General features: G+C 46.1%; 1 protein-coding gene across 2 annotated transcripts; it reads left to right on the top strand.

Moving 5' to 3' along the window:
* The first annotated feature begins 14,862 nt into the window (after window positions 1-14,862).
* ATP5MC1 (ATP synthase membrane subunit c locus 1) lies at window positions 14,863-17,944 on the top strand. Of its 2 annotated transcripts, none has more exons than XM_043584155.1 (5): window positions 14,863-14,940; window positions 15,492-15,539; window positions 16,425-16,502; window positions 17,218-17,396; window positions 17,727-17,944. In XM_043584155.1, the coding sequence occupies exons 2-5, from the start codon at window positions 15,501-15,503 to the stop codon at window positions 17,839-17,841; spliced, it is 411 nt and encodes a 136-aa protein (XP_043440090.1). In that variant the 5' UTR covers window positions 14,863-14,940; window positions 15,492-15,500; the 3' UTR covers window positions 17,842-17,944. The 2 variants fall into 2 exon arrangements, with proteins under 2 accessions (XP_043440090.1, XP_043440089.1); XM_043584154.1 differs by having other exon boundaries at window positions 14,900-15,010.
* The last annotated feature ends 4,024 nt before the right edge of the window (window positions 17,945-21,968 follow it).

Here is a 21,968-nt window from a genome sequence, read left to right as displayed (position 1 = left end):
CCGCCCCCCATCAGCTTTCACATCCGGGGATCCGCTGAATTTCTCTTGCAAAATTCACCAACGGCCTGTAGGCTGCTACATTCAGAAGTCAAGTCTAGGAAGTCAAGTCTAGGGGTGTCTGGGTAGTTTAGCGGGTTAAGCATCCGACTCTTGATCTCAGCGCATGTCTTGATCTCAGAGTTCAAGCTCGGCACCGGGCTCGGTGCTTGGGTGTGACGCCTACTGAAAAAAAAAAAAAAAAAAAAAAGTCAAGTCTAGAACCCACCTAGTTTGATCACTCCCTCCTTGAAACCCTTTCTTCGTTTGACTTTCAAGACAACACTTTGCTTTAATTATTCTACTTCACTAGCCGTTCCTTGTCCTTCGTCTTTGTAAGTTCTCATTTCTCTGGACTCTCGATACTGGAGTGGCTCAAGCTCCCGCCATGAATTTCTCAGTCTACACTCATTCTTTTTTCAACCTTGATCAAAGAGTATATATATTTTTTTCAAATATGCATGCTATTTGTTTACTTATTTATTTATTTATTTTAATTTTTTTCAATGTTTATTTATTTTTGGGACAGAGAGAGACAGAGCATGAACGGAGGGGGGCAGAGACAGAGGGAGACACAGAATCGGAAACAGGCTCCAGGCTCCGAGCCATCAGCCCAGAGCCCGACGCGGGGCTCGAACTCCCGGACCGCGAGATCGTGACCTGGCTGAAGTCGGACGCTTAACCGACTGCGCCACCCAGGCGCCCCTACTTATTTATTTTTAAATTTAATTTTTTATTTGTTTAAACCTTTTTAATGTTTCTTTTTCTTTTTGAGAGACAGAGCGTGCGTGGGCGAGGGGCAGAGAGAGAGGGAGACCTAGAATCTGAAGCAGGCTCCAGGCTCCGAGCGGTCAGCACAGAACCCAATATGGGGCTTGAACCCACGGGCGGGGAGATCGTGACCTGAGGCAACGTCGGACACCCAACTGACAGCCATCCAGGCGCCCCTGACGGTAGTTTTGATTTGCATTTCCCTAATGGCTAACGACTGAGAGCACCTTCTCATGTGCTTATTGGCCATGCATATGGGTTTTTTTTTTTTTTTTTAACGTTTATTTACTTTTGAGACAGAGAGAGACAGAGCATGAATGGAGAGGTCAGAGAGAGAAAGACACAGAATCTGAAACAGGCTCCAGGCTCTGAGCTGTCAGCACAGAGCCCGATGCGGGGCTCGAACTCACGGACCGTGAGATCATGACCTGAGCCGAAGTCGGACGCTTAGCCGACTGAGCCACCCAGGCGCCCCTATTTTTTTTTACATTTTTTATTTATTTTTGAGAGACAGAGAGAGACAGAGCACAAGTGAGGGAGGGGCAGAGAGAGAATGAGACACAGAATCAGAAGCAGGCTCCAGGTTCCGAGCTGTCAGCACAGAGCCTGACGTGGGGCTCGAACTCACAAACTGTGAGATCATGACCTGAGCTGAAATCGGATGCTTAACCGACTGAGACACTCAGGAGCCCCCATGCGTATGTTTTTGAAGGGAAGATGTCTCTTCAGATCTTTTGCCTATTTTTTAAAATAGTTTCTTTTTTTGGGGCGCCTGGGTGGCGCAGTCGGTTGAGCGTCCGACTTCAGCCAGGTCACGGTCTCGCGGTCCGGGAGTTCGAGCCCCGCGTCGGGCTCTGGGCTGATGGCTCAGAGCCTGGAGCCTGTTTCCGATTCTGTGTCTCCCTCTCTCTCTGCCCCTCCCCTGTTCATGCTCTGTCTCTCTCTGTCCCAAAAATAAATAAACGTTGGAAAAAAAATTTTTTAAATAGTTTCTTTTTTTAATGTTTATTTATTTATTTTGAGAGAGAGAGAATGGGGGGGGGGCCAGAAAGAGAGAGACAGAGAGAATCCCAAGCAGGCTCTGCCCTGTCAGCACAGAGCCTGATGCAGGTCTCAAGCTCACAAACTGTGAGATCATGGCCTGAGCCCAAATCGAGCATTGGATGCTTAACCGACTGAGGCACCCAGGTGCCCTTCTTTTGCCTATGTTTAATTTGGCTTCATTTTTATTACTGAGTTATAAGAGTTGTTCATATATTTTGACATAAGTCCCTTATCAAACATATATGACTTGCAAACATTTTCTTGCACTCTGTGGGTTGTCCTCTCACCATCATTTGTGTGTGTGTGTGTGTGTGTGTGTGTGTGTGTGTGTGTGAGCTCTATGCCCAATGTGGCTCGAACTCACCACCCCGAGATCAAGAGCCACATGCTCTACTGTCTGGGCCAGCTGGGCGCCCTGGGTTGTCCTCTCGCTGTCTTGATGGTATCCTTTGAAACACAAAAGGTTTTAATGTTAATTACATCCAATTTATCTAACTTTTTCTTTTGTCACTGGTGTTTTTGGTGTCCTAAGAAAATATGGTGTACCCAAGGTCAGGAAGATTTATACCTATTTTTCTTATTCTCAGAATTATTGCGGTTTTAGCTGTTACGTTTAGATCTGTTATGCATTTTGAACTAATTTTTGTAGCCGGTGTGAGGTAGGGGTCCAGCTTTATCCTTTAGGATGTGGATATTGTTTCCCCAGCCCTGTTTGTTGACACTGGTATTCTTTCCTGCAGAAATTTCCTTTCAATTTCTGCAAAGAAGTCAGCTGGGATTTGGATAGGGATCGCGCTGAATCTGTAAATCAACTTGGGAGCATTGTCCCCTTAACAATGTTAAGTTTTTCAATCCCATAAGCCTGGAATACCTTTCCACTTATGTAAGTCTTTAATTTCTTTCTAATTTCTTTCAATAACTTTTGTACTTTTCAGTGTACAAGTCTTATACTTAATTTGTTAAGTTTATTCTCAGTAACTTTATTCTTTTGGATGCTATTACAAATGCAATTGTTTTCTTAATTTCATTTTTTAGATTGTTCATTGCTAGTGTATGGAAAGACAATTAATTTTTGTATATTTATCTTGTGTTCTGCCACCTTGCTGAACTTATTCTAGTAGATTCAGGAGAATTCTTCAAGAATATAAAAGACCGGGGCGCCTGGGTGGCGCAGTCAGTTGGGCGTCCGACTTCAGCCAGGTCACGATCTCGCGGTCCGGGAGTTCGAGCCCCTCGTCAGGCTCTGGGCTGATGGCTCGGAGCTTGGAGCCTGTTTCCGATTCTGTGTCTCCCTCTCTCTCTGCCCCTCCCCCGTTCATGCTCTGTCTCTCTCTGTCCCAAAAATAAATAAAAAAACGTTGAAAAAAAAATTAAAAAAAAAAAAAAAGAATATAAAAGACCATGTCAGGGGCTCCTAGGTGGCTCAGTAACACCTTTTAGCACTGAAAAAAAAGTTTATGAAAAATAAAAATAAAAGATCATGTCAGGGTGCCTGGTCAGCTCAGTCCAGAAAGTGTGTGACTCTTGATCTCAGGGTCGTGAGTTCGAGCCCCGTGTTGGATGCAGAGATCAGTTAGGTAGATAGATAGATAGATAGATAGATAGATAGATAAGTCATTTGCAAATAGAGATAGTTTTACTTTTTACTTTTTTTTTGTTGTTTGTTTTATTTTAATGCTTATTTATTTTTGAGACACAGAAAGAGAGCGTGAGGGACCGGGGAGGGGGTGGGGTGGGCAGAGAGACGGAGACAGAGGATCTGAAGCAGGCTCTGCGCTAACCTCAGAGAGCCCAACGTGGGGCTTGAAACCATGAACCAAGAGACCATGACCTGAGCTGAAGTCGGACGCTTAACCTACTGAGCCACCCAGGTGCCCCACTTCTTCCTTCCTCATATGAATGTCTTTTATTTCTTTTTCATTCCTAATTTCCCTGGCTATACCCTCCAACCACAATATTGAATAGAAGTGGTGAAAGCAGAAATCTTTGTCCTGTTTCTGTTCTTGGGGGGAAAACACCAGTCCTTCACCATTAAGTATGATGTTGGCTGTGAGTTTTTCATAGATAGGCTTTATCAAGCTGATGAAATTCCCTTCTATTCTAGTTTACTGAATGTGTTTATCGTGGAAGTATGTTGCATTTTGTCAATGCTTCTTCTGTATCTATGGAGATGGTTGTGGGGTTTTTGATCTTTACTCTATTAACATGCTATACGCATTGTTGGGGTTTTTTAAATGTTTTATTTATTTTTGAGAGAGAGAGAAAGAGACCACGAGTGAGGGAGGGGCAGAGAGAGAGGGAGACACAGAATCCGAAGCAGGCTCCAGGTTCCGAGCTGTCAGCACAGAGCCTGATGCGAGGCTCAAACTCACGAGCTGTGACATCATGACCTGAGCCAAAGTCGGACATTTCACTGACTGAGCCACCCAGGCGCCCCTACGTTGTTTTTGTACCTTAGACCAACCTTACATTTCTAGTGTAAAACCCATTCACTTATGGCATATAATCCTGTTTAAATGTTGCTGGATATGGTTTGTTAGTATTTTGTTGAGGCCCCTTGCATCCAAAAGATATTTGGTGTGTAGTTTTCTTCTCTTGTGATCTTTTTATCTGGTTTTGGAATCAGGGTAATACCGGTTTCATAGAACGATTGAGAAGGGCTGCTTCTTAAGCTCTTCTATATTTTAAAGAGTTTGTAAAGGAAGGGTGCCCTGGCTGGCTCCGTCTGTAGAGCATGTAACTCTTGATCTTGGGGTCATGAGCTCGAGCCCCATGTTGGGCAGAGAGCTTACTTTAAAAAAGGAGTTTGTGGGCACCCGGGTGGCTCAGTGGGTGAAACATCCAACGCTTGATTTGGGCTCAAGTCATGAACTCACAGTTCATGAGTTCAAGCCCCACATCCAATTCTCTGCTGTCAGAGTGGATCCTCTGTCTCCCTCTTTCTCTGCCCCTACTCCACTCATTCTCTCTCTCTCTCTCTCTCCCTCTCTCTCTCTCTCTCAAAAATAAATAAACATTAGGGGCGCCTGGGTGGCTCAGCCAGTTGAGCATCCGACTTCGGCTCAGGTCTGATCTCACATTCTGTGAGTTCAAGCCCCATGTTGGGCTCTGTGCTGACAGCTCAGAGCCTGGAGCCTGCTTGAAATTCTGTGTCTCCCTCTCTCTCTGCCTCACCCCTGCTGCTCTCTGTCTCTCAAAAATGAATAAACGTTAAAAAAAAATTTAATAAATAAAAATACATACATACATAAAGAGTTTGTAGAGAATTAATATTAGTTCTTTAAGTGTTTAGTAGAATTCACTGGTGAAGCCATCTGGACCTGAGCTGCTCTTTTGGGGAGTTTTTAAAGTATGGATTCGATCTCTTGTTATAGATCTGTTGAGATTTTCTATTTCTTCTTAAGTCAGTTTCAGTAGTTTGTGTCTTTCTAGGAATTTGCCCATGTCATCTAAGTCCTGTAATTTGTTGGAATATAACTGTTCATAGTATTTCCTTACAATCCGTTTTATTTCTATATTGTCAATCTCGTCAAAGAATCAATTTTTAGTTTTGTTGATTTTATTTACCGTCTATTTCCCATTTCATTTATTTTCATGTTATCTTTATTATTTCCTTCCTTCTGCCTGCTCTGGGTTTAGTTTTCTTCTCTTTTCTAGTTTCTTTTTTTTTTTTTTAATTTTTTTTCAACGTTTATTTATTTTTGGGACAGAGAGAGACAGAGCATGAACGGGGGAGGGGCAGAGAGAGAGGGAGACACAGAATCGGAAGCAGGCTCCAGGCTCTGAGCCGTCAGCCCAGAGCCCGACGCGGGGCTGGAACTCACGGACCGGAGAGACCGTGACCTGAGCCAAAGTCGGACGCCTAACCGACTGAGCCACCCAGGCGCCCCTTGCCTTTTTTGCAAGCCTTAAACTGCATCCTATAAAGTTCGGTACATTATGCTTTCATTTTCATTCATCTTACAGTAGTTTTTAGTTTCCCTCATGATTTCTTCTTTGATACATTGGTTATTTAGGAGCATGTGTTTAATTCCCACATATTTGTGATTTTTTTCTTTTGTGTCAAGTAGATATTTCTAGTATGTGATTTTATTTTATTTTTTTTAAGTTTATCGTTCATTTTGAGAGAGAGAGAGAGAGCAGGGGAGGGGGGGAGAGAGAGAGAGAGAGAGAGAGAGAGAGAGAGAGAGAGAATCTCAAGCAGGCTCCTAGCCACCAGTGCAGAGCCCAATTTAGGGCTCAAACTCACAAACCATGAGCTTATGACCTGAGCCAAAACTAGGAGTCAGACACTTAACCAATTGAGCCACCCAGGCACCCCTCTCGTATATCATTTTACTTCTCTTGTTTCTTATAGTGTATTTTTTGAGTTATTACTTAGTGGCTGCCCTAGGGATTACAATTAACAGCTTAATTTAAAATAGTCTACTCCAGGGGTGCCTGGGTGGCTCAGTAGGTTAAGTGTCCAACTTCGACTCAGGTCATGGTCTTGTGGTTCGGAGCTCAAGCCCCATGTTGGGCTCTGCTACAAGCAGAGCCTGCTTTGGATCCTCTGTCCCCCCTCACTCACTCTCTGCCCCTCCCTCTGCTTGCATTCTCTCATGCTCATTCAAAACTAAACATTCTTTAAAAATTAAAAAAAAGCAATATAGTTCATATTAATACAAACTTAATTTCGATTGTATACAAAACCTTTACTCAAATATAGCTTCATTCCCTCCACTCTCCTTTTTACTATTATTGTTATACAAATTACATCTTTAGATATTATAAACCCCGCTAACACAGCTTTATAATTATTGCTTTATGTAATTGCCTTTTAAATCAGATAGAAGAGAAAAGAGTTATAAACAAAAACATATTTATATTGTCTTTTATATTTACTAGTGTGTTGACATTTGCTAGAACTCTCTATTCCTTCCTGTGGATCTGGGTTACTGTCTAGTGTCCTACCATTTCAGCCAGAAGGACTCCCTATAATATTGCTTGTAGGGCAGTTCTGCTAGTGATCAATTGACTCAATTTTTGTTTATCTGGGAATGCCTCAATTTCTCCTATGGTTGTTGAAGGATAGTTTTGCTAGATATAGAATTCTTGGCTGACGGTCCTTTTCTTTCAGTGCTTTGAATATGTCATCCCACTGTCTTCTGGCCTCAATAGTTTCAGGTGAGAAATCAGCTGTAAATCTTATTGGGGACTCTTACCCATGATGAGTTGCTTTCCTCTTGCTGTTTTCAAGATTCTCTCTTTGTCTAGGTCTTTTCACAGTTTCGCTAAGATACTTCCAGGTGCGATACATTCTTTCTTTGATGATCTCATCCAGTCTCAGGGTGTTAAATGCCAACTATTTACTGATGACTCCCAGATCGATATTTCAAACCCAGACTCCTTCAGGATTCCAGACTCATATAGTCAAAAGCCTACTCGTCTTCACTGGAATCATTACCTCAAACTTAATAGGGTAAAATGGAGATCCTATCCTGCTTTCAAAAAAACAAATGCTCTGATCACAGTCAAAACTTACCCCATTTGATGGCAAATCCATCACCCCAGCTGTTCAGGCTAGAAAGCACGGAGTCTTTAACCACAGGGCTGTTGCACTTGTTTTTTGGAACACTTGTCCCCCAGATATCCTTATATCTTACTCTTCTCCTTCAAATCTTTGTTCACATGTTACCTTCTCGGTGAAATTTTCCATTCTAAATAAGTTTCTTCCTCCCTCTGTGGTAAGGATTTAATCGAAGATTTAATATCTTCTCTTTGTAGAGTGGCCTGTAGTTTCACTAAAATGAGAATAGGTGTGGATTTTTCTTTTTTTATACTTATCCTATTTGGGATTTGTTGAGATTCCTTAACCACAGGATTCATGTATTTCATCAGTCTGAAAATTTCTCAGCCACAATATTTTAAAATATTGTCTCTTTCCCATTCTCTCTATTCTTTCCTTCTAATATTCTAATTAGATGAATGTTAGCTCTCATTTGGCCCTTCATGTTTCCTAAACTCTTTTTCATATTTTTGTTCTTTTATTTCTCTGTGGTTCATTCTGAACATTTTCCTCAGATCTATTTTCCAATTTGCTAATTTTTCCTTCAGCTGTTATTAATCTCTTGTTTAACCTATCCATTTTTTTTATTTCAATTGCTGAATTTTTCTTCTTTCTTTTTTTTTTTTTTAAGAATTTGTTTTAGGCAATCTCTGTATCTGATGTGGGGCTCGAACTCACAAACCCAAGATCAAGAGTCACACACTCCACTGGCTGAGCCAGCCAGGCACCCCTGTAGTTTTTAAAGTTCTATTTATTTCTTTTTCAAATCTGTGAGTTCTTTTTTATACCATTTTGATCTCTTTGTTATTATTATTCCTTATGTTCTGAGTACTTTTTTTTTTTTCAACGTTTTTTATTTTGGGGACAGAGAGACACAGAGCATGAACGGGGGAGGGGCAGAGACAGAGGGAGACACAGAATCGGAAACAGGCTCCAGGCTCCGAGCCATCAGCCCAGAGCCTGACGCGGGGCTCGAACTCGCGGACCGCGAGATCATGACCTGGCTGAAGTCGGACGCTTAACCGACTGCGCCACCCAGGCGCCCCTGTTCTGAGTACTTTAAAAAGCATTTAAAAGTATGTAAACATACTTAATTTTAAACAACAACAAAGGCATCAGTGACACTATATGCCAAGCACTGTATTAGACAATATTATTAACTCATTTCTTTTCATAACATCCCTGAATAAGGAAATGGAGGCACAGAGAAGCTAATCAACTTACCCAAGGTCACCCGGATAGTAAATACAGCACTTGGAGTATAATCTAGACAGGGCTACTTTAGAACCTATACCTTAAACCACTGTACCTTACTGCCTCTTTTAAATTTTTTTTCTTTTCAACGTTTTTTATTTATTTTTGGGACAGAGAGAGACAGAGCATGAACGGGGGAGGGGCAGAGAGAGAGGGAGACACAGAATCGGAAACAGGCTCCAGGCTCCGAGCCATCAGCCCAGAGCCTGACGTGGGGCTCGAACTCCCGGACCGCGAGATCGTGACCTGGCTGAAGTCGGACGCTTAACCGACTGCGCCACCCAGGCGCCCCATTGCCTCTTTTATAGTTGAGTTGTCACCTGAAAAATTATGTTATCCGAAATTCTTGCTGTTTGCTACGTTTGTTCATCCTTGCTCATTGTGAATTATTTCTTTATGCAGATCACTTTTCAGTTATTGTGGGAATCTTGCATGGGTTCAGAGAAGTTTTACACTGTTTCAGCCCAAGGGCATCCCTGGTCCAGACTACTTTTTTTTTTTTTTTAATGTTTTATTTATTTTTGAGAGAGAAAGAGAGAGAGAGAGCATGTGCGTGTATGCTTGAGCAAGGAAGGGGCAGAGAGAGAGGGAGACAAAGGATCCAAAGCGGGCTCTGCGCTGAGAGCAGCGAGCCCAATGCGGGGCTCGAACTCACTAACCGTGAGATCATGACCTGAGCCAAAGTCGTCACTCAACTGGTTGAGCCACCCAGGCACCCCCAGAACCACTTTTAATGCCAATTCCTTATCTTGGACGTTCCTAGACAACAGGGTATTGATTTTTTTTAATTGTGCATTTATTTGTTTGTTTGTTTGTTTATTTATGTAATCTCTACACCCAACATGGGGCTTGAACTCACGACCCCAAGATTAAGAGTCACATGCTCGGGGCTCCTGGGGGGCTCAGTCAGTTAAGCATTGACTGACTCTTGGTTTCGGCTCAGGTCAATCTCACAGCTCATGATTTTGAGCCCCACATCAGGCTCTGTGCTGACAACGCAGAGCCTGCTTGGGATTCTCTCTCCCTCCCTCTCTCTGCCCCTCCTGTGTGTGTGTCTCTCTACCAAGATAAACTTAAAAAAAAAAAGATTCACACACTCTATCCACTGAGCCAGCCAGGCACCCAACAGGGTATAAGCTTGAATTCAAAATCAACACAAAAAATCATCTTGTAGTTACAAATTCTCGGGAAAGTTTTCTGTGTGTTTTATTTTCTTTTTTAATGACTTTATTTTTGAGACAGAGAGAGAGAGGGACAGCATGAGTGGGGGAGAGGCAGAGAGAGAGGGACACAGTACCTGAAGCAGGCTCCAGGCTCTGAGCGGTCAGCACAGAGCCCAACGCAGGGCTCGAACTCACAAGCCGTGAGATCATGACCTGAGCTGAAATCAGACCCTTAACTGACCGAGCCATCCAGGTGCCCGTGTGTGTGTGTGTGTGTGTGTGTGTGTGTGTGTTTTCACCCAGAGCCAGAAGCAGGTAGAAAATCTTCCTTGTTACCTCTCTGGGTGTGTGTGTGTGTTGTGTGTGTGTGTGTGTGTGTTTTAAGTCCACCCTTCAAAGGGTGTAGCCTTTTGAGGGTCTTAGCTTTATTTGGAAATTTCAATTCCAACCCCCTTTCTCACGCAGGCACCAAACTCTTCTGTCCCCTTGGAGGATTCAAACTCAAGCCACTTAATTCCTGCGACTGACACCTCTTTCTCTACTGCACCATATCCCCAGCCATGGCTGCTTCACTTTAACATTACATGTTTACTGCTATGGTTTTACGTTCCTGCTTTGTTTTGGGTCCCTACAGACTTTCCTTACTTTCTTGTGAGCCCAGCTATGCATTTAAAAGCTAGCATTTATCACCATGAGTCATCCTTCCCCCTCCCCCGAAAAACCCCTCCTTTTATATTTGTTCCTATTGCCGTCACAGAATATATCATCACCAGCAGGGTCATTTGGGAGAGGAGGTGTTTTTTTTGTTTTTTTCGGACTGTGGAAAATTGGTAATTTGATATGATAGAGGACGCATTTTACTTTAGCCGTCAAAAGCAAGGCCATGCACGTTAAAAATATATTTGTTCTATTTCATCCTTAGGTAGCATCTATAGGTGTGGCAGGAGGATTTTCAGAATATTTCATCCAGCCACGGTGCCAGAAGTCGAAATGTCGCAGGCGTGTTTGCACTATGTTCTGGCCGTGGCTGACTGGTCTCAGACCGGCTGCCCCAACTCTCCCCGTGTTTTTTTTTTTTTTAATTTTTTTTTTCAACGTTTATTTATTTTTGGGACAGAGAGAGACAGAGCATGAACGGGGGAGGGGCAGAGACAGAGGGAGACACAGAATCGGAAACAGGCTCCAGGCTCTGAGCCATCAGCCCAGAGCCTGACGCGGGGCTCGAACTCACGGACCGGGAGATCGTGACCTGGCTGAAGTCAGACGCTTAACCGACTGCGCCACCCAGGCGCCCCTCCCCGTGTTTTTCTACGTGTTGTTCACTCTGCCTGGAATAACCTTGTACATTCTCACCCTCTCCCCTGACATATCTAACTAACTTGTATTTATTCAAAGAACTCAGCCCAGAAATCTTTTTTTTTTTTTTTTTTTTTTTTTCTTTTCTTCAACCAAGACCTTCCTTGGTTCTGGCCAGATGAAGTTAGTCTCTCCCTTCTTTGGATTTTGTGGGTAGTTTCCTTGTGATGCCCATTAAGACGCTCTTGATCTTAATTGCCTGTTTGCGTACTTATTTTCCTGCTGGTTTCGTGCTTGTCTAGGGCGGAAACTGGTATTATTCGTCCGGGCTGAAAAATTGAATTCCTAACGAGGGAGGAACTGGGCTTGAGGGGGAAGAGGGAAGATCTTGAGAGAAGGTGGGTTTGAAGACTCAGAAATGCCTTTGGAAAGAGAGATCTCCTGGCTTGTTATCCACAAGTTTGCTCTTTGCCACTATATCAACAGCATGTCTGTCTACACAGCAATCCTCTCAGGGTTCCCACAGTTTTTTGGCCTCCTTCAAGACAGCTAGTCTAACCCCAAAATGCCAGGTCCGGATTTGAGGTTTCCCAGCAACTTTTTTTTTTTTTTTTTTGGTGTTTTTTAAAAATGTCTCTTTTCTAACCGTGTATTGCTGGACCTATTAAAAAAAACAATCAATTTTTTGCATTAGAATAAACAGTAGCCATGGTCGATAGCATCCATTCACAGTCTTAAGGTTTGAAACCGACCCTCGGGTCTATTAAAGGAAGTCTTTCAATATCATAGGAATGCTATTTGCCCTTAGCAAACAGAGTTAAAAACTCAATTATAATAAGATACACAAATATAAACCACTAAGACTTTAGACAAGTATAACGTGAAGTATAAACTGAAATTTAATGCCGATCAGGAAATAATTGCCAACCTCTCATTTATCTAATCAATTTATCTAGAGAGTTATCTTGTTTCCTTAGGACATGTTTTCCCATCCTAATAATTTCTCATTACGTGATTAATTAAAGCTTGTCATCTCCAGCTTTGATTACATTTCTACCAAGTTTTAAATTGGAAATGAGGCTTAAAATTGTATTTCCAGGGGCACCTGGCTGGCTCAGTCGGCAGAGCATGTGACTCTTGATCTCGGGGTTGTGAGTTCGAGCCCTGTGCTGCGTGCAGAGATTACTTAAAAATAAATCTTGGGGCGCCTGGGTGGCTCTGTCAGTCAAGCACCTGACTCTTGATTTTGGCTCAAGTCATGATCTCAGTTATGAGATCGAGCCCTGCCTGGCTCCAAGCTGGGCATGGAGTCTGCTTAAGACTCTCTCTCTCTCTCTCTCTCTCTCTCTCTCTCTCTCTCTCTAAGGGCCGCTGGGTGGCTCAGTCGGTTAAGCGTCCGGCTTCAGCTCAGGTCACAATCTCACAGCTTGTGGGTTTGAGCCCTGAGTCAGGCTCTGTGCTGAGAGAGCCCGGAGCCTGCTTTGGTTTCGGTGTCTCCCTCTCCCTCTGTCCCTCCCCTGCTCACGTTCTGTCTCTTTCTCTCAAAAATAAACATTTAAAAAAAAGAAAAAAAGGTCCTCTATTGTTTTGTTGAGAGAGAATACCCCTCCGCTGCTCATGTGCACACACGAGCTCTCTCTCAAAAATAAATAAATAGATAGATACCATAAAAATAAAATAAACAATCTTGTTGAAAAAGGCATATCTCCCTTTTACAGATAAAGACTGAGTCTTTTTTTTTTTTCAATGTTTATTTATTTTTGGGACAGAGAGAGACAGAGCATGAACGGGGGAGGGGCAGAGACAGAGGGAGACACAGAATCGGAAAGAGGCTCCAGGCTCTGAGCCATCAGCCCAGAGCCTGACGCGGGGCTCGAACTCCCGGACCGCGAGATCGTGACCTGGCTGAAGTCGGACGCTTAACCGACTGCGCCACCCAGGCGCCCCAAGACTGAGTCTTAAAGAGATCACACAGCAATAGTGATGTCAGGATTCGAAACCTGCTAGTTTGACCCCCAAATTCACATTCTAAACATGACATTGAACTGCCTGATTTCCAGCAGGTCACAGGATAAACTTGATAACTTTGAGTGCGTCGGAGTAGAGCTTTATGATAAATCTGTATGTGAAAAACAAACAAACATGCAGACAAAGAGATAATCCACATGAAAATATAATTTATTTTAGAGTTGGAACAGAAAGAGTGCATTCACCACCCACTGACCTATGCCTCGTATTTATTTGAGTTCATAGTTCTGTAAGGCAAATAGTATGAACCCTGTTTTAACATGTTCCTCGGTTTTACGTGGCCTGAGAACTCCCTTAACCATTAGGTTAAGAGCTTCTGGTTGGGACCCAGGCAGACTTGGGTTCAAATACTGACTTTACCTCTTAACCAAATACGTCAAACTGAAGAAAGCCGTTCTGTGAAATGAGGTAATCTGTAATTGGGGGTAATAATACCTACTTAAAGGGTTGTCCTAAGGATTAAGTCACATTAACAGTTGAGGGAACCTGACACAATGCTTGCCATATGGTGAGGCTTCTATCAATGGTAGTTTATAACACTAAAGCCAAGAGAGAGTTGGTAATCTCAGAGATATGCAAATCCAGTCACGTGGTGAAGCCACCATAGGAACTCAAGTCTGTGTCATCCACACTCTTTCCAGTATACTATGTTGGCAAGCTATTTTAAGTCTCAAGAGTCCAGAGTTCCAACTCTCCAGATGAGTATAATTTTTAATATTTTTCTATTATAAATGTAATATACTCATAACAATATAAATCAACCTTACTACACAATCCAGAATTAACCATTAATATTTTATTTTCTTCACAATCCAGAATTAACCATCAATATTTTATTTTCTTCTTCCTATCCACATTTTCTGTAAAGGTTTCCTAACTCACATACTTTCACCGGCAACAGTATAGGACAGGGCTTGGCTCCCATTAATAAAAAGAATTCTGCTCTTTTGATAGATGTCAAATGGTGTGCTTAACCTACTATATGATTCGCGGAATTAAAAATTCTTTCCTTCAGTGTGTATTTCTTCTTTAGAGGATTGCCTGTGCCTGTTCTTTGCTCGTTTTTCTACAGGGGTATTAAGTGTTTCATCCTTCGAATTTGCTTTTCACAATACAAAAAAATTTAAAAAAAAAAAAATCTGCCTGGTAGTCCAGGACTGCTGAGCTCCGGCCAAAGGCCACAAAACCCCGATCGCCCACTAGCGAACTTTACAGACCAGCGGGCGCCTTTTTTCTCCAAGGTGGAAGCAAAGCTTCCACAAATCACGAGGGCGCGAATTGCTGCAAAGGCGTTGGCTCTCCCGGCTTCTGGAGGAACGTCTCGCGGGATCTCAGCCGTCCTCGGGGCCTCGGACTGAACTACAAATCCCGACATACAATGCGCCTCAAGGCCCAAGCGCCCGAATGAAGGCTCAGGTCCAAGGTCATGTGTCTAACTGCGTAAGACGCCCGGTCATCTCTCCCACGCCTTTTTCTGCAGCTTCCACCTTGGCCGCCATTTTGTGAGGGAGGTTATGGGACCTCTGAGCCCCGCCGACTCTATGGTTGAGCATTTCGGGGATCGACCAATCGGAAGCCAGATCTCGGAGGAAAACCCCGCCTTCACCCGCATGGAGGCGGGAACTGCCACGAAGCTCCTGTGGAGAGAGAGGAAGAAGCTGCGGAAAGCCAATAAGAAAGGAGGACTTGAGGACGCTAGCCAATAGGGATGCGGAGGGATTGCGGCCAATGAGAGTGGTGGGACCTCGGGACACGTGGGTGGGGGAGCTGGACGCTGAGACCTAGAGCTAAAGCTGGGAGGTGAGTCAGTCACCTTGAGCGGGGCAAGCGCTGTGGTCCGAGCAGGGGCAGCGGGGCAGTGGGAGTGCAGGTGACTTGGGGCCGGAAGCCAGCGATTGGCAGGGGTGTGGGCTGGGCTGTGCGAAAGGGCGTTTGCCCCCACGGCCGGGAGAAGCGATGGGCGTCTATATCCTTAACTATTAATGTTAATTCCCAACGGTAATGAGCGATTAACTGTCCCCACTAAGGCGGGCCGAGGACAGCTGTGTAAAATGGGCAAGACTCTGCACGGCACCTACCCAGTAGCTGCCTCCAAGTCTTCCCGGGGGACCATCCTCTTCAGCAACATTTCCTTCCTGGGGTTCGGGCCTTTTTCCTCTACTGAAGATCTGCGTGACCTTCCTTTGCAGATCCTTTCGCGCTATCCTCTGACCTCTAATGCCCTCCTCATCTGGGGCACGGTGCAAGGAACAACGTGGTCCGGGGAGGACGGGCGGGGTGTAGGAGACGACCGAAGGGCGCCACTGTAAGCAAACGACTAGGTTGCCAATGAATCTTTTTTTCCTCTGCAGAGTGAGAAAATGCAGACCACCGGGGCATTACTCATTCCTTCTGCTCTGGTAAGCTGCGGCTCCGGTGTGATCTGTAGTGCCCGATGTGGGAGCCATCGATGTTTAATGAATGAACTGAGAGGAGCTTGACATCCTGATGATGTTGGCTCTCTGGGGAGGCCGTAGTGATGCAGTTAACCCCTGTTTATTGAGACCTGTACACCAATCTTTCTTGGCTTTGGAATGTGATCTGAGTCTGGATATGACCTTTACCCCCATTCTGGCTTGGCCATCGCCGGATAGCCCACGGAGGCGGTCATTCTCAACCTCGGCTGCGTGTTGGAATCATCTGGGGAGCTTTAAAAAATCCTGATGGCCAGGCTACACCCTGTGGTGGTGGAATCCATGCATCTGTATTTTTTAGAACTCCCCAGGTGATTCTCATGTTCAGCCATGTTTGAGAACCACTGCCTTCCACTGAAATATTTCCAGAAAGCCACGTTACAGAGGGCTCTGCTTAGATGGTTGTTTCAGGAGCCTCACCAGGCTTACTGGCCCAGTCCATTCAGGGAGTGTAACAGTGAGTACACTTCAACAAAATAAGATTTCCCCCTTCTGATTCTTTGGTGATCTGGCTCCAAACCCTCCTACCCGGTTTGATGTTAGTGTGGGTTCTTGTTCCCTTCTGACATACCCACAAGGGCTGTGCCCATGGAAGTGAACTTTGGTACCTGCTTTTAAATGGGAAAGTTGCCACTGCCAACTACACCTGGGTCTCAGGACAGCGGTCTCTGGTGCAGGCCTATCCGGTAGGAACAGGAATACATTAATTGACCTTGAAATATATTGGGCTTTTTTCCTGTTGGTAATTGTGGTTGTTTTTGACAGAAGTTCGGCGTGTGGGTTTTTCTGTACCGCTTGCTTGATCTGGAGTATGTGTCTTTCACTTTGCAGATCCGCTGTTGTACCAGGGATCTCATCCGGCCTGTGTCTGCATCCTTCTTGAGTAGGTCAGAGATCCCATCTAAACAGGTAAAGGAATAGGGGCCCTCTTATAAATTTGCCCAGGGGCACCTGGCTGGCTCAGACGGTGGAGCATGTGACTCTTTATCACAGGGTTGTACGTTTGACAACGTCCCTACGACGGGTGTAGAGATTACTTAAAAATCAAATCTTGGGAGGGGCGCCTGGGTGGCTCAGTCGGTTAAGCGTCCGACTTCGGCTCAGGTCATGATCTCACAGTTCGTGGGTTCGAGCCCCGCGTTGGGCTCTGTGCTGACAGCTCAGAGCCTGGAGCCTGCTTCACATTGTGTGTCTCCCTCTCTCTCTGCCCCTTCCCTGCTCATGCTGTGTCTCTCTCTGTCTCAAAAATTAATAAACATTAAAAAATAAATAAAATAAAATCTTGGGAAATAATTAATTTCTCCAGAGAGGGGTTCTTCAAGATAGTGGACTGTGGGCCAAAGGGGGAGGACAGACAACCCATGGTGCCTTAACAGTTCTGAGTGCCCCAAGGGGAGAGCACCGGAGGTGAGAAGTTTGCAAAAGTGAGGAGGTCTCCCTGGCCCCTGGTCTGAAAATGGGCCCCGAGACTAATTCCCGGCATGCCCTGCAACCTGGGCAAGGCTGTACCTGCCAGGCAGTTTGCCAACGGTTTCGGGGCCCCGGTAGGTCGGGTCGGGTCGGGATGGAGTCAGCCACCTGTCCTTAGGCCTCACTACCTCTCCTTCCTGACTTGCCCCTCTAGCCGTCCTACCGCAGCTCCCCGCTCCAGGTGGCCCGGCGGGAGTTCCAGACCAGTGTCGTCTCCCGGGACATTGACACAGCAGCCAAGTTTATTGGCGCCGGGGCTGCCACAGTTGGTGTGGCTGGCTCAGGGGCTGGCATCGGAACAGTGTTTGGCAGCCTGATCATTGGCTATGCCAGGTAAGATGGGGGGTGGCCTAGAGCATCTCCTAACAAATGCCACCCTGTCTGGGAGAGGCCTCAGTGGGAGCTCCCACTAGCTTGGGGGGGATTTCATCGACCTCCTGTTCTCTCCAGGGATCTCTGAATCAGAATTTAAATACATTTCCAGCCTGGCTCATTTAAACTTAACCTTGTTGGCACGCTGCTTCCCTGTCCAGATCCCCAGGATATAGACAGGCTAGGCCCTTTCCCGGTTTCAGCAGCCCCCAGTCACCTAACTGACGCGTGTCCTCTCTCCCTCCCCTCTTCCTCTCCCCTTGGCTGGCATCGATCTCTTGTCCCTGGCAGGAACCCGTCTCTCAAGCAGCAACTCTTCTCCTATGCCATTCTGGGCTTTGCCCTGTCTGAGGCCATGGGGCTCTTCTGTTTGATGGTCGCCTTCCTCATCCTCTTCGCCATGTGAGGTTCCACGAGGGTCGCCCACCCGTCCCTGCTGCTTGGACTTCAGGCCGTGCCTGGTGCTGGAGCGTGCTAAGCTTTACCATTAAACACAACATTTCTGTAAACCCATAAGCCTGCGCCTCTCTCCTTTGCCCCTGGGGGGGGGGGGGGAGGGGCTTGGTGGAAAGGAGGGACAGGGCAGCGGGATCGGGTCACCAGTTGGTGGTTTGGAACTCCCCAGGGCTGAGAAATAGCACTGCAGTGATGTAAGAACATGGAGGGTTCCCTTCGCTCCCCGGAGGGAGCACAGACTTGTCTGAGTGATTGGTGCTTGTTTTTCCCTTCAAATTTAATACAACAATAGGTCACCCTTTCGAGGGGCCTAATTTGCACCAAGGTCTCATCCAAGTGTTTTACGAGTGTGTCAGCCACCCTAGAATTCTAGGTACAGTGGTTATACCTGTTTGGCACATGAGGGGACCGAGGCTTAGGGAAGCACAGCGTAACGCGTCCAGTGCGACAGAGCTGGTAAGTGGAAGAACTGGGGAGCCCACCTCAGGCCTTTAACTGCCTGTGTTGTCCCGTCTGTTCTCACTGTGGCCACACGACGAAGGTGGCACGGACAGGGAAACCGTCCCAAAGAAGTTACAGAGGCCCGGTGGAAAGAAATGGAGGGGGGCCTCCTGGCTGCGTTTAGCCCTGCTTGTATGTTTCATTTCCATTCTCAATTAGCCTTCCTTTGAGTGTCTGAACGTTCTGGGAGGTACAGTCCCTTTTCTTGGAGAATTTACAGTCTTAGCCTTGGGAGGGGTAAGAAGGGTGAGGTGTTTTTTTTGTTTGTTGTTTGGTTTTGGTGGGCTTTGTTTTTTTTTTTTTTTTTGGTTGGTTGGTTGGTTTTTGGTGGAACCAACTAACGAATTGCTTAGAGAGCCTTGTGCCCATCTTTATCTCAGCCTGTGCCCAGCAGGCTTCCCCAGCTTGGCTAACGCGGGGATGACCGCCCAGCTGGTAAGTCCACAGCGGCTGCTTCCATTAGCTACAGCCCGAGCAAAACGTACCAGGCTTTGTCTCCAATTGGATGGCTTCTAAAGGAGTAAAAGTGGGGCCCGCTTGTGAAAACCCTATCCCTCAACTTCACTCCCAACTTGGGGGAGACCGTGAAACCAAGAATATCCCTAATTAGCGTCAAGAACACCTTCTTAGCTGAAGGGCAGCTAGCAAAGAGGGTTAAAGACCAAAAACTGTGAGTTTAATAAGAATGGATTGAATTGATATGCAAAGAACAATCCTCAAGTGGCAAATAAACACCCTCCTAGTTGTGCCGGGGAAGGCAAGGAAATCTAAGGTCCTGCCCTTAACGAGTTTGGGGCCTGAAGAGAGTCCTTAAACCACGAACGGTATTGCAGGACCGTGAACCGTAAACGGTACTGCACGTTGAATACCTGGGTATGAAAGCCGCGTGCTAGGGGTGCCTGGGTGGCTCAGTCGGTTGAGCGGCCGACTTCGGCTCAGGTCATGATCTCACGGTCCGTGAGTTCAAGCCCCGCGTCGGGCTCTGTGCTGACAGCTCAGAGCCTGGAGCCTGTTTCAGATTCTGTGTCTCCCTCTCTCTGACCCTCCCCCGTTCATGCTCTGTCTCAAAAATAAATAAATGTTAAAAAAATTTAAAAAAAAATCATATCATTAAAAAAAAAAAAAAAAGAAAGAAAGCCGCGTGCTATAGATGAGGAAAAGCAAGGAAGCTAGTGTTGTAATAACATCAGCTAACGTTTGAGGACCTGTATGTCTGGCATAGTGCTAAGCACTTTCTGTGAATGGCTTCCAACATCCCTATGAAATAAGTCATTTGGTGGGTAAGGAAAAAGAAAGGCAGGTGTGGGGACCTGTGAAAGGCACGCAGCAGATTAGTGAAGCCGGAATTCAAATTCCAGAACCCAGGCTCTTAGCACTGTGCCGATTGCTCCAAGCTTCACAGAAGTTCACCGACGTGCTCCGTATCACACAACAGCAGGCCATGGATTCCAGTCCGGGCCCCTCTCAGATTCATTCAACAAGCGATGGTCGGCTACCACAGGGTTTCTCAACCTTGGCACGTCTGGGGCCAGACGATTCATTGTTGTGGTGGGTTGTCCTGCTTTGGTCCTCTTAGCCTCTTTACCTTAAGTGATTCTCTCAAGGTTGTCCACGGCAAGCCAGTGACAAACCCTGAAGCGGAGCCCAGGAACCTCCAGGCAAAAGACAAGGAATGGAACTAAGATCGAACTGGCCGCCGAGGTGTCCCCAAGGGAGCAATGGATTAACTGGTAATGTTATGAAAACGGAACGGAGTAACCCTTTGGGATGTCAGCCCGGCATTCTTGCCAGGTCGCTACCCTCTAATGGTAATCAAGGCGTGGCCTCCAGGGAAGATGGTTTTTGCCAAGGGGCTGGCAGGAATTTACCTTGGTCATCGGCTCCAAACAGCCTTGGAATCGCTGGACTCACGAGTCTAAATCAGCCAAGTTGAGAAGGTAGTTGGTGGACCCGTGGAACCCTAGAGAATCAGGGGAGAATGCTCCCCCACCTGTAGCAAGGCTAGTCAGTCCATTACCAATGAGATTCTTTAGTCTATGGTCCGTGGGTGGAGCCATTTTGCTTAGCGCAAAATATTGGTAAGTAGACACAGAGGTGTATTGAGAGAGGACCCATTATGTTCATTATATTCATTATATTCTCAAGAGAGGTAGTGACCACTACCTTAAGAGTTCAGCATGGATTTGGGAGTCAGAGGGGAGTGCAAACGCCATCCCTGCCACTTCCTAACTGGGTGGTTCACTCCCCCGAGACTCAATTTCCTCATCTCTAAAATGGGGATGAGGGGGCGCCTGGGTGGCGCAGTCGGTGAAGCGTCCGACTTCAGCCAGGTCACGATCTCGCGGTCCGGGAGTTCGAGCCCCGCGTCAGGCTCTGGGCTGATGGCTCGGAGCCTGGAGCCTGTTTCCGATTCTGTGTCTCCCTCTCTCTCTGCCCCTCCCCCGTTCATGCTCTGTCTCTCTCTGTCCCAAAAATAAATAAAAACGTTGAAAAAAAAATTTTTTTTAAATAAAAAAATAAAATGGGGATGAGGACAATTCATGGTGGTTGGGACAACCACGTGAGCTAATACAAGTAAACACATACAAAAAACAATTTAATATAGCTATTATTACTTAGAAGCCTCAAACCGCCAGTCCAAGTTCTGAGTTTTCCTTTTAGTCCAGGGTTTATGACCTGGATGGGAGCTCTTAATCTATCCCTGGCATCGAGCCCAAGACCCAAGGCCGGGGGCCCTGTAGGGAAAGGACCGCTCCGGAGGGGCACAGGACTTTGGGGAAGGGAGGAGAAGGATCTTCATGATTTATCTTTTAACAAAAATTTTTTTTTCAACGTTTTATTTTATTTTTGGGACAGAGAGAGACAGAGCATGAACGGGGGAGGGGCAGAGAGAGAGGGAGACACAGAATCGGAAGCAGGCTCCAGGCTCTGAGCCATCAGCCCAGAGCCCGACGCGGGGCTCGAACTCCCGGACCGCGAGATCGTGACCTGGCCGAAGTCGGACGCTTAACCGACTGCGCCACCCAGGCGCCCCATGATTTATCTTTTTCAGACAGGGTGGAGTGACCTGAACTCTAGGACACTCGCTGGCCTCTGTCCTTGGGGGAGGACACTTGCCTTGAGGTCATGAGCAAGGTGCTACCAAATTTTGTTGCCCTAAGAGATGGCTCAGTGCAGGGCACTCTGCAGTGCTTGGATCCAAATTCAGGTGGGAAGATCGCTTAGTTGGTCACCTATCCCCAGAGGACATGGGAGAGGCTTCAGAAGGCACACTCCTGCCCTCTGGCCACGTTGCCAGAAAAGCTGCCAGGTGTTTTCTTACAAAAGCCAGTCAACACTGGACGAAGTAATGCCAGCTTGAAACATTCTGCTAGCCTCTTCCTGGCCCTTCTCGTCCCCAGCTTAGAGGCTTCCTGGAGTTCCCCTGGTTAAGTGGTGAGCTGGTCCTTTAAGCAGCTGCCATGCTCTACAGCCCGGTCAGGCCTTGACTTGAAGATCCATTGTGCAAGCTTGGCCCAGCCCCTTGGAAAGAAAATGGAGGAGGTGGGGGGGGGCGGGAGGAGGGAGAATTCTAGA

The sequence above is a fragment of the Prionailurus bengalensis genome, chromosome E1, assembly GCF_016509475.1.
Source record: "Prionailurus bengalensis isolate Pbe53 chromosome E1, Fcat_Pben_1.1_paternal_pri, whole genome shotgun sequence".
Classification (NCBI taxonomy): Eukaryota; Metazoa; Chordata; class Mammalia; order Carnivora; family Felidae; genus Prionailurus; species Prionailurus bengalensis.
Note: the sequence above shows the minus strand (reverse complement) of the source record. Positions and strands in the feature narration are given on the sequence as shown.

Excerpts from the sequence above, each read along its gene's own strand:
- ATP5MC1 (XM_043584155.1), top strand. The coding sequence starts at position 15,501 with ATGCAGACCACCGGGGCATTACTCATTCCTTCTGCTCTG. Across the intron at positions 15,540-16,424 it reads TACTCATTCCTTCTGCTCTG|ATCCGCTGTTGTACCAGGGA; the intron begins GTAAGCTGCGGC and ends TTCACTTTGCAG. Across the intron at positions 17,397-17,726 it reads CTGATCATTGGCTATGCCAG|GAACCCGTCTCTCAAGCAGC; the intron begins GTAAGATGGGGG and ends TGTCCCTGGCAG.